Genomic DNA, 13,355 nt, shown 5'->3' on the forward strand with positions numbered 1-13,355 from the left:
CCCCTCTTCAAAAACTATGTAAGGCAATTCCTCACAGAATATACAAGTACATAATTCTGGCTGCACAAAGTCAACACAGCCACTCTTGGGGGGTTCAACTCTTCACCAGTGCTGAAAACTGCTATTAAATGAAACCTTTTATCCACATTTATCTTAACTGCAGAACCTTTTGTGCCTTTAAGGAGCTCTCTTTTATAGTGATTTACATTTGATTACATTAAGCTTCATTTATTATCAAGTTTATTGCAGTAGAGAGAAGTGCAATGAATTCAAACCCTCTTCAGAGTTGTTTATACACATTCTTAGAGGGAAATGGAGCTCAAAGCTCTGTGATGAGTAACAGCCTCATTAATAGCAACTCCCATAAAGTGCCAAAGGAGACAAAGCATGATGCTGAAGCAGGGCTCCCTGCTCTAACAGTTCTACACTGTGTTCTTACCTCTGCCCTGGAAAATGAGGGACAAACATCTGCTGTAGCTGCAGTGCAAAGAGCCTGGGTAGTTCTGCCATGCAAATTCAATCTTCATCCCTGTACTGGCGGGACAGGGGCAGTAAATCCAGTCCATGGCTGCACTGCTCTGGCAATAGCAAGTTTCCTTCAGCAGTCATGATGAGAACTCTTGACATGCAACTGGTCTTCTCCAGTGAGAATTCTGAATCTCTATCAAGTGCTAATCTAATCATCAAATAAAAATACTTTAAAAATGAATTATTGTGAAATGCTCCCATGGAAGCCCAAACTACTGTCATTCCCCAGTTGTTTGTGTTACCCTTTTAAGCAGTGGGACCCAAGGTTTCCTGAGGAACTGAAGGTTTGAGGAAAAGGAAGGCTCTAGGCTTTCTTCACTAACATCATGGCTATTTCAGCTACACCTAAAATGGGGTTTCCCCCCTTTTTTACACCTTGCACAGCATCAAACATTGTATACAAAATGATCCTTGATGCAAGCAGGAGAAAGCCCTTCCTGCTGCCTGGGGGCACAACTTCAGCAGAGCTGTGCTTCCCAGGGCTGCTGGGACTCTTAGGTGAACCAAGGGCAACACAAGCACTGCAGAAAGCCTTGAAGTGCCTGACACAAGTGATGCCACGACTATTAATTGTTCTGGTAAACACAGAAGTCCTGTACCTTGTTACACAGACAACTGTTTCAGCTGGCCACTGCCTCCCTGCAAAGGGTGAACTGACACCTGTAAGGTAATCAGGAGCATTCAGCACTGTATTCCCTGCAGGAGTGAGTAAAACCAAGGCCAGAGCTGCAGAGGATTCTCAGGTGAATTCCAGCCCTGCTCTGCCAGTGGGCTCTCAAGGTGATGCTAAACCAACCATTCCAGCACCACCACTCATGTCCCAAGAGAGTCAGCAGCACCTGCCACAGCAGTTTAGTCAGCAAGAACTGTACATCAAAAATGAAGGGTATCTATGAGTTTAGTGCATCCTAAATTGGGCACCAAAAATGGGAGAGTGAATTACAGCTTGGATTCCACCTCTGAGCCCTCATCTACAGAATGAGGTTCTTTAGTCACCCTTCAGGTTAACATTGACATTGACTAGGAATATCCAATACAGCAAAAACCAGAGAATCTCTCACAGGGAAATGAAGCACATACATGTACCACTGGATTTGCATGATATGGACCAAATCACACTTGATGTGCACAACTGTACACAAAGCCCTTCTTTTTGAGTAAACACCAACTGTGTGCATCAAATGAAACCAGACTAACAAGACTCCCATGGGACAAAATCCAGCACTTGGACATGCAATAATACACAGGGGAGAAAGGAAGAAGATCATTTTACATTAGCCACTTCCTAATTTTTGAATATCTGCCTTTGCCATCTTGGTGTTTCATAATTAAAAATGATGGTTTTAGTATTACCTGCATAATACCTTTTTTTTCCTCTTTCTTTTCTCCTTTTCTTTCTTCCATGTACAATAAGATTAAGCTGCTTTAGTACTTGTTGGTTTCTTGTTTTTTGCAAGGGGGAGGATTTCCGAGCCAGGTAACACATGTTGGAAAAGATGGAATATGGGCTGCATACAAAGAAATTACTAAGAGGTTACACTGTGTGAGAAAGCTGTAAAAAACAGTGTTAAGGAAAAAGACTGATTTTACTGTACTAACCTTATTTTTTTCTATTATATTAATATGTACTGCCAGCACAGAAACTGGATGTTATACAGTTTATTGCAAAGACTGCATTTCCCTGCTTTTCCTAGCTGTACTCTCCAACTGAATGCACTGGAAGTTCCTCTCCACCTGAAGAACTCTGCTTGCTCCAAGCATCCGTACACATCAACCAACAAAGGTTTTCATTCAAGTCTTTTATTATAGCTTGAATTTTTTCACTGCATTTAAAAATCTAAAAAAAATAAATATTTGTTTCACAGCTGCAAGTCACATATGCATTAACACCACAAAATCTGGAATTTAACCAGAGAAGGAAAAGTCAAATCCGAAAGTGTCCAGCTAAGCACAATCGTCTCAGGGCAATTATACTAAAAATAAAATCTTAAGAAAAAAGGGAGAGGGGTGTTAAAGGTTATTTCAAATGCATTTACCTGGAAAAAAGTGAAAATTCTATTAGAAACCATAAACTACGCTTTCAGCATTTAAAAATAAACGTTTAACCTCTTGACAGCAACAATTGGCTGGTGCACCTTTTTCTTTTCAGCTGTATTCTCGACACATGACTGCAGAGGCTTCAGATCATAAATTAACCTCTTTTATAATTGTGTCCACTTAATTACAGAATCAGTCCTTAAAAATAAAACAGTGTCTGAAGTCAGCTCGTCCATCCACATGTTAAAAATGCCATTGGATGCGGTTTTGGATCGGCACTAAGTGACTGCTTCATGGATTGTACATTGTGAAGATGAATGTCTCTTGAACAATCACTTTCATTATTAAGGTTCTTAAAACAAACCAGAAAAATAGATATCTTCAGAAATCAGAGTAATCACTTTTTTTTTTTTTTTGTTAAAAGCCATAAAATAAGCTCATATTCAATTACAAGCAATAGAAACCATACTGGTATTGGAACAGAACTATTTTATCACAAAAATTTATTATTTACAAAATGAAAAGTTACCAAGTGAATTTATCAGGGAAGAAGTTAAATGTTCTTACTAAGTGATTTGAAAAACCGAAGCAAGTCTCTCATGCACTCACACGCCAAATTGTCTGCATAAGGTGAAATGTTAATTCTTGTTAGTGAAACTTGACTCCCATTCACAATACTCTCATTTTTATTGTAAGATGGCAAAATCCACATGGCTCTGTACAGGAAGGTATGTATTAAGACAGCTCCTCAGTTTTGGAAAGGATTTTTTTTGGCTCTCATGAATATCCATACCACTGAACATTTTTTGCAAATAATCAGTTATATTAGCAACTGCATCACTTAATCCACTGAATTTACCACCACAAGAAAGACACGAAAACTCAATGATCCCACGGTACACGGAACTTTCATTTCTCAAGTTATACTAAACTGAAACCTTCATAGTGGTCTATAGCCTGGATCAACTTAGATTTCAGGGTTTCTTTATCAGTGTATTTTGGAAGATCAAGAAGATTAAAGCAAGTGTGAGCTACGGGCAGGTAATCTTCTCCCCCTCCTGTTGGCTGGATGACCAGTTTCAGACACTTCATTCCAAGGATTGGAATCCGATCACTGCCTGTCAGAAACACTGCCAAGAAAAAACAAAGGCTTGTCATTGGAACTAGCTGAAGACTGTCTGTGTCACACATGCTGCTCTAATCATTGCTGGCCTTCTGTAATCATTCCAGCAACGGCCAGCTTTTCACACCAAAGTTCTGTGAAGTCTGGAAAATGGGGAATAATGACTTCACCCTGTCTCTACCTTCTACATCTGAGCTCATATGGAATACAACAAGTGATCCATAAAGGAAAGTATCTCATTTTAGCATATGAAACCAAACAATCCTTAAAATACTATAAAGTTTTTCATGCAACAGAACCTTCGTAACTTCAAATCCACTGGCTGTATCTTTGCTGAGCACTTCCAAGAATCTTGTAAGCACAGAATTAGTTTGTTCATTAAGTAATTTATCTGAATTGGAAACTAATCTGTGATCTATTCCAAGCAAATCCTCACTCACAGCAAGCTTTGATTACTTTATCATCTGAACATTACCACTTCCATCAGTACCTTGACAGATTTACAATCAGTTACTACTCCAAATTTCCATCTCTGTGCAGTGAAAAACCTGGAGGATGTGGACTGTATGTCAAAGCACAGGAAAAGATATCCTAGTTACCAAATAAATGTCACCAGCAGATTCGGTTGTTGGTGTTTTGGGGGGTTGGCTTTTCTTTTTTTTTAATGCTGCTCTGAGCTACTGTGATCTGTAACTACCCATCACCCAGACAAGCTCACCATCAGTTTTTTCTATCATGCCTTTTTTTTCCCACATACTTAATCACATCATTACAGACAAGTACTTACACTTGCCCTCTTATAGCAAGAGCCTGAAGATCCTGTTCAGTTAGAAACTTCTGTGAAATAATTTCAAATACTTACACAAAAACTGTTTTTTCTTCTCCAAAGACAACTCGTGAAAAACCTCCCAGAAGATTTTAATTGTAGGATGGTCTGCCCAGTATTCTCCTTTGTATTCTGTGTTCTAAAATGAGCAGGAAAGGGGGTTATTGCTTGCTCACAGAACAGCTGGATAAGCTGACACTGCAGCAGAATGAATGCAGATTGTGTACAGGCACACAGCAAGTGGCACACTACTACTACTACTACTTTCCTCACTCCATTTTCTTCAGCTGTTCAGTCTGAATTCAATATAGGGACAGATGCCTGTACTGCAAAGCATTTTCAATCCCAACAGACCAAGTCTCACTGAGCTCTGACCATTGAGAATATTTACTTTTAATAACTGTGTGCAATCACTTCACTTTCTCGTGTCTAATATGAAAGATTGTATAGCTGCCTCAGGGTTCTGTGGATTTTTCTGCCTCTCCTCTGATTTCCTTCAGAAATTAGATGGAAAAAGTTAAAGCAGGAAGGTCAATAATATTTTAGGATCTCCATTCACTGATGTTTTAAGGTCTCAATAAATAACAGGAACCACATTAATTAAAACAGAGCTCAAGAGCACACCTAGCTGCTTTTGCACCCTGAAATTAGAATGATACAAAAGAAAAACCTAACTATGGTTCTCACCTTCTCCAGCTCCTTCCAGTCATAATTTGTGTTCCCAATCACCATTGCCTGCAGCTCGCTGGGCTGGAAGAGCTGAAGAACTTTACCCCCACAGACTTTGTGGAAGCCTTCATGGAATGCACTGTATAAGGAAGCCACAGATCTATTGAAGATGTAATCCACATATGCATCTACAAAATCTTGCCTGTACAAAGAGAAAGAAAGAATTATACTAAGGAAATAGAGAGGAAATAGTACAGGTCACCCTTCTACCAATAAACCAGTGGCCATTTCTGTACAGAACAGAGCACAGACAATGAAGCAACAAGGAGCCTAAAACATTGTATTGTCTGCTTTATCTTACAACCACAGTGAAGATAAAATGGCACATGAATGCACTTCCCCAGCACAGCCCTGAAGGCAGTCTGCAACAGAAAAGCAGGAACATTTAATGTTATATACTTCAGGCACTACAAACATCTCCCTTGTTTGTGTGCATTGCAGTGAACTGCACTCACTGGCACCAAGCTGAAAGGCCTGAATTCCAGGGAGTGTCCTGAAAGCTACTAATCAAACTCACTGCTCTATTTTTTTTAATTAAAAAGATTGCCATATTTGCACTAAAAATGCAAATCAACTTCAAAAGGACATTTGAGTCTTGCACAGTAAAAAGATCAGTGCCAAGGAGCTGGATACTGAGAAACAGATGGCCTGTTATCTGTGCTTGGTACAAGGAGTTCTCAGATCCTGCTGGAAACATCTCCAGCAGCACTTCAGGAAGATCTAAAACTTCTTGCTGTGATCCAGCATTTATGATAATTTTTGAAATCAATGCCAGTGCACACAGTTTAGCTCCTGCACTGGCAGTGACCTCAGCTGAGCATTACAGCTATCCCACCAACACATGTTCGCTGTGCAAAGAGGGAATGCATTTCAACACCGCCCCCAGTCTTTGAGTAATATCACCAGTGGTTTACAGAATCACATAAACACATTCAGATGAAATGTTTGTTGAAGCTGCTGCACTGAAAATGCTGGAGATGACCAAAGTGGTAATCCACACTCCTCCCCTTCAGCATTCCATGAGATCTCCTCCTTATCCATGAAGGGCAGGTAACTTGTGTAACACTAACAGTGCAAGGCTGCTCCAGGGAAAAGTCACAGTGATAAATTAATTTATATTATAAAATTAATTGAAGCATCATGGCATATTCAGAGCTTGAGAAAGAGGAATTCTTGATTACTGCAAGACCATGTGTGGTAACAATGCAGCAGGCATTCCATAGGCACCTTGAAGCTTTTCCCATAATTCAACTCCAATTTTACAGTCACTTAGTGACAGAACATCAAACCTACACCAGAGAACTGCAAAGCTACAGTGTTTTCCATGTGCATTCAGTTCTCATGGAGTGTGCTCTTTCCATTCAGTTCTCCCTTTACCCTGAGAGAAGTACAAGCACAAAGAATTCATAAAGATTAAATAGGAGACTGGAAAATTCTGCAAAAAGGGGACAAAAGCACCAGCAGGTATGTTCTGCCTATCCTCCAGGAGCAGAAAGGGAACAAAGGGCAGGAAAGACTGTTTTTATAAATAAAAGTTACAGAATCCTTCACAGAGGAAAAATCCCCTCCTGTCACTCCTCTTCTGACAACAACACTGGATTAACTGGATTATTTAATGCTACCTACTCTACAAAGGGAAGACTTCACTGAACTCATATTCATGTCTGAATGAGGAGCTGCAATAATGGCCCTTGAGTTAGAGCTCTCATCATTACCCACTGAATTTCAGTGATATGTAGCTTCCTGCAGTGATGCCTTAACACTTCAGCTTTTATTTTTCCACATCCTACACTGCATTAGTGCACAACTCCAGAGTGTTAGTTAACTGCCTTCACATTTCTTTAGACAAAACAATCCCTCTGGGCCTGTGACCCAAAGACAGCCTCAGGCAACCCACAGAACTCACCGATTTTGTTTCACTACAGGAATGTCAGCACCTTTAGGAACAAGCTCCTTAATTTCTGTTGTACCAAAATTTTCCACAGTGATCTATTTGAAACAAACAAAAATAGTGCAAATCTTATTTACTGCATAAATACTTCTTCCCACCACTTAGTTAACAGCAACATGAATGGCAGACACAGGAGCTAAACCTCATGGGAATCAGCTGCTGATGCTTTTGTTCAAGCACTCCATCAGAGGCAATTAAAATAGAGGGTGTGAGCTTGGCAAGACATACTTCAAACACTACATAAAACTTACAGTAAAATTAAGACAAAATGCTTCTTCTATGTCATCCTCTGGATAGTCCAGTAGCTGTTGCATTCCCCTGAAAAATAAGTTACAAAATACTTGCACCAGGGGAAAGAAAAATTAATTTATTTTCCTGAAGTGTTCTTTATACTTTGATAATTCAAATTTAAGAAGTATCTTTCTACTGTTATTTCATCCATTATCTTATTGACTTGCACCTTGTGTAGTGCTAGGTAATTCCAAGCAATCATTTCCTTTTGGTTATCCCATGGGGTAAAGAGAGAACATTCCTGTCTTAAGACTTCAGCTAAGGGGCTCCCAAAGCAGAGGCAGCTGGTACTTAAAAAGCCCTGACTGGCTCTTCCATTAACACCTTTGAATTCTCCTTGAATCTATGAAATGCTAAAAAGCATCCTTTCCTGTCCATTTGAGCTCCTGCTAGTCAGTCCTATTCAAATCCCCAGTCAAAAGGAAATATTTAGCACGTATTTGTTCCTGAAATAAGCAAAAATATTTTCTTGATGGATTTAATTTAGAACTGAAACTATGTTCACACTTAGGCTTATAAAATTAGTGGCTAAAGCTCAAGGGGTTTGAATTTCAAGGGGTTTTTTCCCCCTAAAATTGCTGTAGGATCATAAAATAGAAGAGACAATGACTAACACCAATCACTAACACCAAGCACTGGGACACAGGTGGTCACAACAGTAAGTGTCACAGGTACCAAATGGCTGCAAGTTACTCAGAGCTGTTTACCCAGTGACTGTGCAAAGGAAATGCAATGTTCTTACAGGAAAATGTTAATTTCAAAATTAATTTCTACCATCACCCGCTTTTCTTTCTTGCTTACCTGCCAACATCTGGCATCAATTCTTTTAAGTCATCCAGGGATGGTTTCTTATTCAATAGCTTTTTGTACAAAGCCAGAGGAAAATGAAGGTCTACAATAGTAAAATTATATATTGCTAGCCCACAGACAACACCAATCAAATGAAACAAGTCACTGTCTTCAAAGGTCTAAGAACAGAAAACAGACAAAATGGTTTAAAATAAAGAAGTTATTTTAACCTTGCAGAGTGCAGGAAGAAGCGTACAGTACAGTATAATCTGAGTGAATTTAATTCATATTTTCTTTAAATATGTATGTAAGTACCAAGGAAAAGAGAATCAAGTTTAACCAGCTGAGACTGAAATCCAAGGGAACAGAATCCTTTCTACTTAAATTCAGAAAGGCTGAGCTGCAGCATATCCTGTGTTACAGGGGACCCATACTGCACTAAGGTTTTGGTTCTGTCAGTGACATCCTATGGCACCACTCATGTCAATTTTAAAAAAATCATTTTGGGGAGAAAGAGGGAAGAGCTCACTATTGAAACCCTCAGAATTAATTACCAAGGCTTTAAACACACCTGTGGAAATGTAAATATTCAGGTATTTGGGATCCAGCCACCTCAGTCAGTGTACTTTGAAAGATGGCTCAAAGGTCAGGGATGAAACCTTCCAGCAAAGCCCAACTCCATGAGCACCTATCACCCATAACTCCATCTGCACACAGGAAGCCCTGTTCAACAGGCCACCTCCAGAATTTGTCTCTGCCACCTTGATTTCCTAATTCTGCCCTTGGAATCCACTTGTTCTGGCCACTTCTTCCTAAAAAGCTGGCGGGCTTGGGGACAACCAGTATGGAGTAAACAAGGAATGGGGGAAGTTTTGATCTAAGAGTGGCCAAAAAAACCCCAACATTTTTTGAGAACGCTTGCTTCAGCTCCTACTCTTGAAATAAAACCACCACAACCTACAACGTTCATATATTATTAATATAAACCCTGTAAGTTAAAATGACTGAATACAACCACAGCCTACCTTATCAGAGAACCAGATCAGCCTGGACTCCTCGTAGTACCTGAACATTCCGTATTTGGGATCGAGCAACTCCCTCATGATCAGCAAAAAAAACTCTTTGCGAACGCCTCCAGCATCGACAGCTTCCTCCCCTACAAAAATCACCTGCAACACACAACTCAGTGAGCACTGACCTGCAAAGAGATTGTAAGGCAAGGTTTGTCCAGAGCAGTGCCCTGTGATACCTTGAGAGGCTTCTTGTAGTCCACGTTCTTGGTTTTCCTGAGCACCTCCACAGCATCCCCCACGATGTTGTCCCTCCGCACCATCACTATCAGGCAGGGATTGACAGACTCAAACACTGGCAGGAAGAGAGAAGACAAATTCTGCCTGTGGGCCTGATCAACAGCCATCTGCAGGAAAACAGAGTGAAAAACTCCTGTCAGTATCACCTGTCTGCAGAAGTGCAGATGGGAATAACTAGCACAAGAGCTACTGAATTTGCCCGAGTTTTCTTTGCATTCCTTTTATCTCAGGAAGTATTTGATTTCAGGAAATATTTTTCCTTTACCCATTGCTCTCAGGGAAGTAAAAGAACTCAGATTTTAACGTTCCAGTCAAAATACCTTGGATAACAAAAGGAAGCAAAAAGATCCTGCATTTCATCTAATGAAGAGTAAGCTGTTTCATATAAATCTGGCATGAAACCAAACATACATTAAAAACTAATTCACAGCATGAAAAGCAATTAATTTAACTTACATGATAATTTCTGTATTAAAACTGCTTGAAAAAGAAAATGCTGTTGCAAATGTTCTGAATATCACAGAGAACTCTTGAGAATTTGTGTGTTTTAATACTATTTAATATTGTTAATAGAAACATTTAATGGGAACATTTCCCTGAATCCATCAAATGTTGGTTACTGACTGTGCAGGTACATTTTTAAAGGCACATAAAAGGACATTTATTATTAATTAAGAGCAAGGTAGTATTTTCCTACATGAGCCCATGACTTGACTTACATCATCTGGTTGTTTTCACTCAGATCAATGACCCAGGGAATATTCCCAGTCTGCTCATATGGGAGGTGGGGTTGCTCTTTGGTTGTGGGAGGTGCTTGGGGTTTTATGTTTGTTTGTTTGGGTTGTGGTTTGGGGTTTTTGATTGCTGTTTGGGGGTTTTGTACCTGTACTATGGGTTGATAACACATAAAAAAACCATCTCACTACTGAAAGGAAAAGAAGTTCCTTGGAAATGTATGGCAAGTACAAAACAGTCTAATTTCCATGTGATCCCAAACCCACTACCCTCTATTGTGTATATACCCTGAGATTAAAACTAGATCCTTGATTTTTATGAGGGAGAAATTACACAGAGTTTAAAAAAAAAACCACAAAAAGCCAACAACAAAAACTACAAAAAAAACCCACAAAAAAACTACACACAAACAAAAAAACCAACCAAACAAACAACAAAAAAAACCCCAAAACAACACCACCAAGCAGCCAAATAAAAAAATAAAAAAACAGGATCCCCCAGGGTCCCCAACTCAGGGAAAAAATTTTAAAATGGAGCCTCCTACCTGCATCTGTATGATTGCATCTGTTTGCAAGAGAGTTGTCTTTGCCTGGGCATCAAATACAAATGGGTATGTGCAAATTATAACAGGAATATCTGTTAACTGCAATGAGAAGAACCATGTCATAGCTCAGCTTATTCAAAAGCCACAATCCTGGTTAAAAAAAAAAACTTTACAGTAGCACTCATTTAATAGATCTATTTTACTGGAAAGAGAACTCAACCTTGACTTATTATCAATGCAGAACCAAAGCACCTTAGGAACATTAGGTAGATTTTTAATTGTTTAGTACTTCAGCCAAAAACAAATTAAAAAAAAAAAAAAAACAACAAAACTCAATCAAGCCAAACCAAATTAAGCCAGGCACAAACCACACTCTCACTTAGCACATTTTCATTTCAGAACTGCTATTGCAGCTAGTGGGTATAGAAGTAGCCCTTTTTTCCAACTGCTGTTCCAAATTTGCAATACAGACAATTACATATTTTTGCACCACAAAGATTTTTTTTTTTTAAATTACAGCCATGGCTAATTTGAAGCTTTACTCCCAACAGAACACAGCAGAAAATCCTTAACATTTCTGATTTCCTTACATTCTTCAAAAGAAATCAGACTGCATCCAATCTTACCTCAGTTAATCCATGGTTGACATCCTATGACAGCATTTGCACAAAGGTAGCAACAATTAAGATGAAAAAGCAGCATTAGTGTCTGCATCAATTACTCATCTCTGATGTAGAATTTAAAAAATATTTATTTACTGCTTCCCCCCAAGAGAAGGTTTACTGAGAAATAAACATTAACCAGAAACATTCTAATTCATTTATTAAATACAAGCTTTGCTTCCAACACCCTGTTTATCAGTCTTTAAAAACAGGGCTGGTAAAGCATCATGTTTGCTTGGATGCACAAAATCACACATTTAAAATGTTTACTTCCACACATTAATTAATAACATCTGCTGGTACTGATGCAAAATAATAAAATATGGGTGGCAAGAGAAAACTCTCTTAATTACTTACAATATTCTTTCAAAGCTAAGTCAAGGAACTGTGGCAAAAACCTATCCAACTCACTAATTCTCTGCACAGTCATTAATTTGCTCCCACTTATCACTCTTCTGTTTACAGATGCAGGAATTAATTATCTCAGTTGTAGCTGCTAAATTCAAAGTAGAAAATTCCATCAGTTACCTGCCCCTGTAGCTGCTGCTGCACTCATTATCCAAGACAGCTGCAGCTTGCTCACTGACTGGACCTGTCTAATATGGCAATTCAGATTATTCTGGATGTTTTCCTGCTGTGGATTATTACATTCCTAACGTTTTTGACATGGCAAGTCTTCAGTGACTGCATTCTGAATCACTTTTGAACTGACAGATTCAAATAGTGAGCAGTGTCAGTCCTAAGAATGACACCCTAGAAGAAAAACACCTTCTTAACAATTCCTCCTTAGCCAGTACCTGACATGAGTCTGTTCAGCACTGCTCATCTATCGAGGTATTTTTATGAAAAAAGTTCCCAGGCTTAGAGAATCTATGGATTTCTTTAAAGGGATAAAACAAACACAAAACACGGGAGGAAAACACCCACAAAAACCCAAATAAAAATCCACACAACTTACCATTCCCAACACCTGCTGCTGGAACCAGTTGGCATAGTCATTTCTGATATCTATCAAATCTTGGATCTCATGAATGTAAAATCTGTCATACTGTATAACTTGGCCTCTTTCATTTACCTAAGGAAGTGCAATTTATTTTTTTATTAGCTTTCAAAGGGATATTTTTCCATGTTTTTCAAGCATTTCATACGTCAGCCACAGACACCCAGCTACCAAAAAAATTCTAGAAAAACAACAGTGCCTACAAGAAAGCAAAAAACAATGTTAAAAACATGGATACATGGACTATTCAAAATCCCATCAAAGAGTGAAGGAAAATACAATTAACTGCACTACAGTTTGATAATACACATAATCATGTGCACAAGGGAATAAATACCTGTTCCTGTATTCAGGTTTAAGAGCTATGATTCAATAACTCTAGTCTTATAGTATGAACACTATGAGCTGTGAGGAGAGGAACAATTTCTATTTAAAAACAATGAGCTTAAAAAAAAGAGTGATGTGGGGAAAGTAGCTTTATGCAGAAGCTTGTTTCTACAGTACAATTTGAATCCAGAAGCATCCACATTTTCCTAATACACACCTCTTTTCCCAAGGACTGCTGACTAGCAAAGCAGCAAGATAGTTATAAAGATCCTGCCTTCATAACCAGATAATCTAAGCCTATTTTTCACAAATACCTCCCACATCCCCCCCCCAAACCACCAGATAACTCAATCTGCAAAATATCCCAGAGCTTTTCTTTCCCCTCTCACTTTAATCCATACCCTCACAGAAGCAAATGACTGGGTAACTCTGTGTTCCCAAAAAGTAGTTAATTCCATCCTCATGTCAGACTGGAATCCAGAATCCCAATGATTCATAGGTCC

The 13,355-nt window shown here is 38.9% G+C and overlaps 1 protein-coding gene across 3 annotated transcripts in view; it reads right to left on the bottom strand.

Annotated features, from left to right (window-relative positions):
- Positions 1–2,318: 2,318 nt before the first annotated feature.
- Positions 2,319–13,355, bottom strand: part of HERC4 (HECT and RLD domain containing E3 ubiquitin protein ligase 4) — a 28,934-nt gene continuing 17,897 nt past the window's right edge. For 2 of the 3 annotated variants that reach the window (XM_084210603.1, XM_084210602.1), the window contains exons 16-26: positions 12,484–12,600; positions 11,490–11,513; positions 10,864–10,962; positions 9,524–9,691; positions 9,300–9,443; positions 8,287–8,453; positions 7,446–7,512; positions 7,150–7,232; positions 5,202–5,385; positions 4,551–4,653; positions 2,319–3,695 (exon numbers count right to left, since the gene is read on the bottom strand). In XM_084210603.1, coding sequence (XP_084066729.1) covers positions 3,487–3,695; positions 4,551–4,653; positions 5,202–5,385; positions 7,150–7,232; positions 7,446–7,512; positions 8,287–8,453; positions 9,300–9,443; positions 9,524–9,691; positions 10,864–10,962; positions 11,490–11,513; positions 12,484–12,600 — 1,365 coding nt within the window. In that variant the 3' untranslated portion in view covers positions 2,319–3,486. The remainder of the gene's footprint in view (positions 3,696–4,550; positions 4,654–5,201; positions 5,386–7,149; positions 7,233–7,445; positions 7,513–8,286; positions 8,454–9,299; positions 9,444–9,523; positions 9,692–10,863; positions 10,963–11,489; positions 11,514–12,483; positions 12,601–13,355) is intronic. The other variant, XM_084210604.1, reaches the window with a different exon arrangement.

The sequence above is a fragment of the Fringilla coelebs genome (genome assembly GCF_963513975.1).
Source record: "Fringilla coelebs genome assembly, chromosome: 8".
Taxonomy (NCBI): domain Eukaryota; kingdom Metazoa; phylum Chordata; class Aves; order Passeriformes; family Fringillidae; genus Fringilla; species Fringilla coelebs.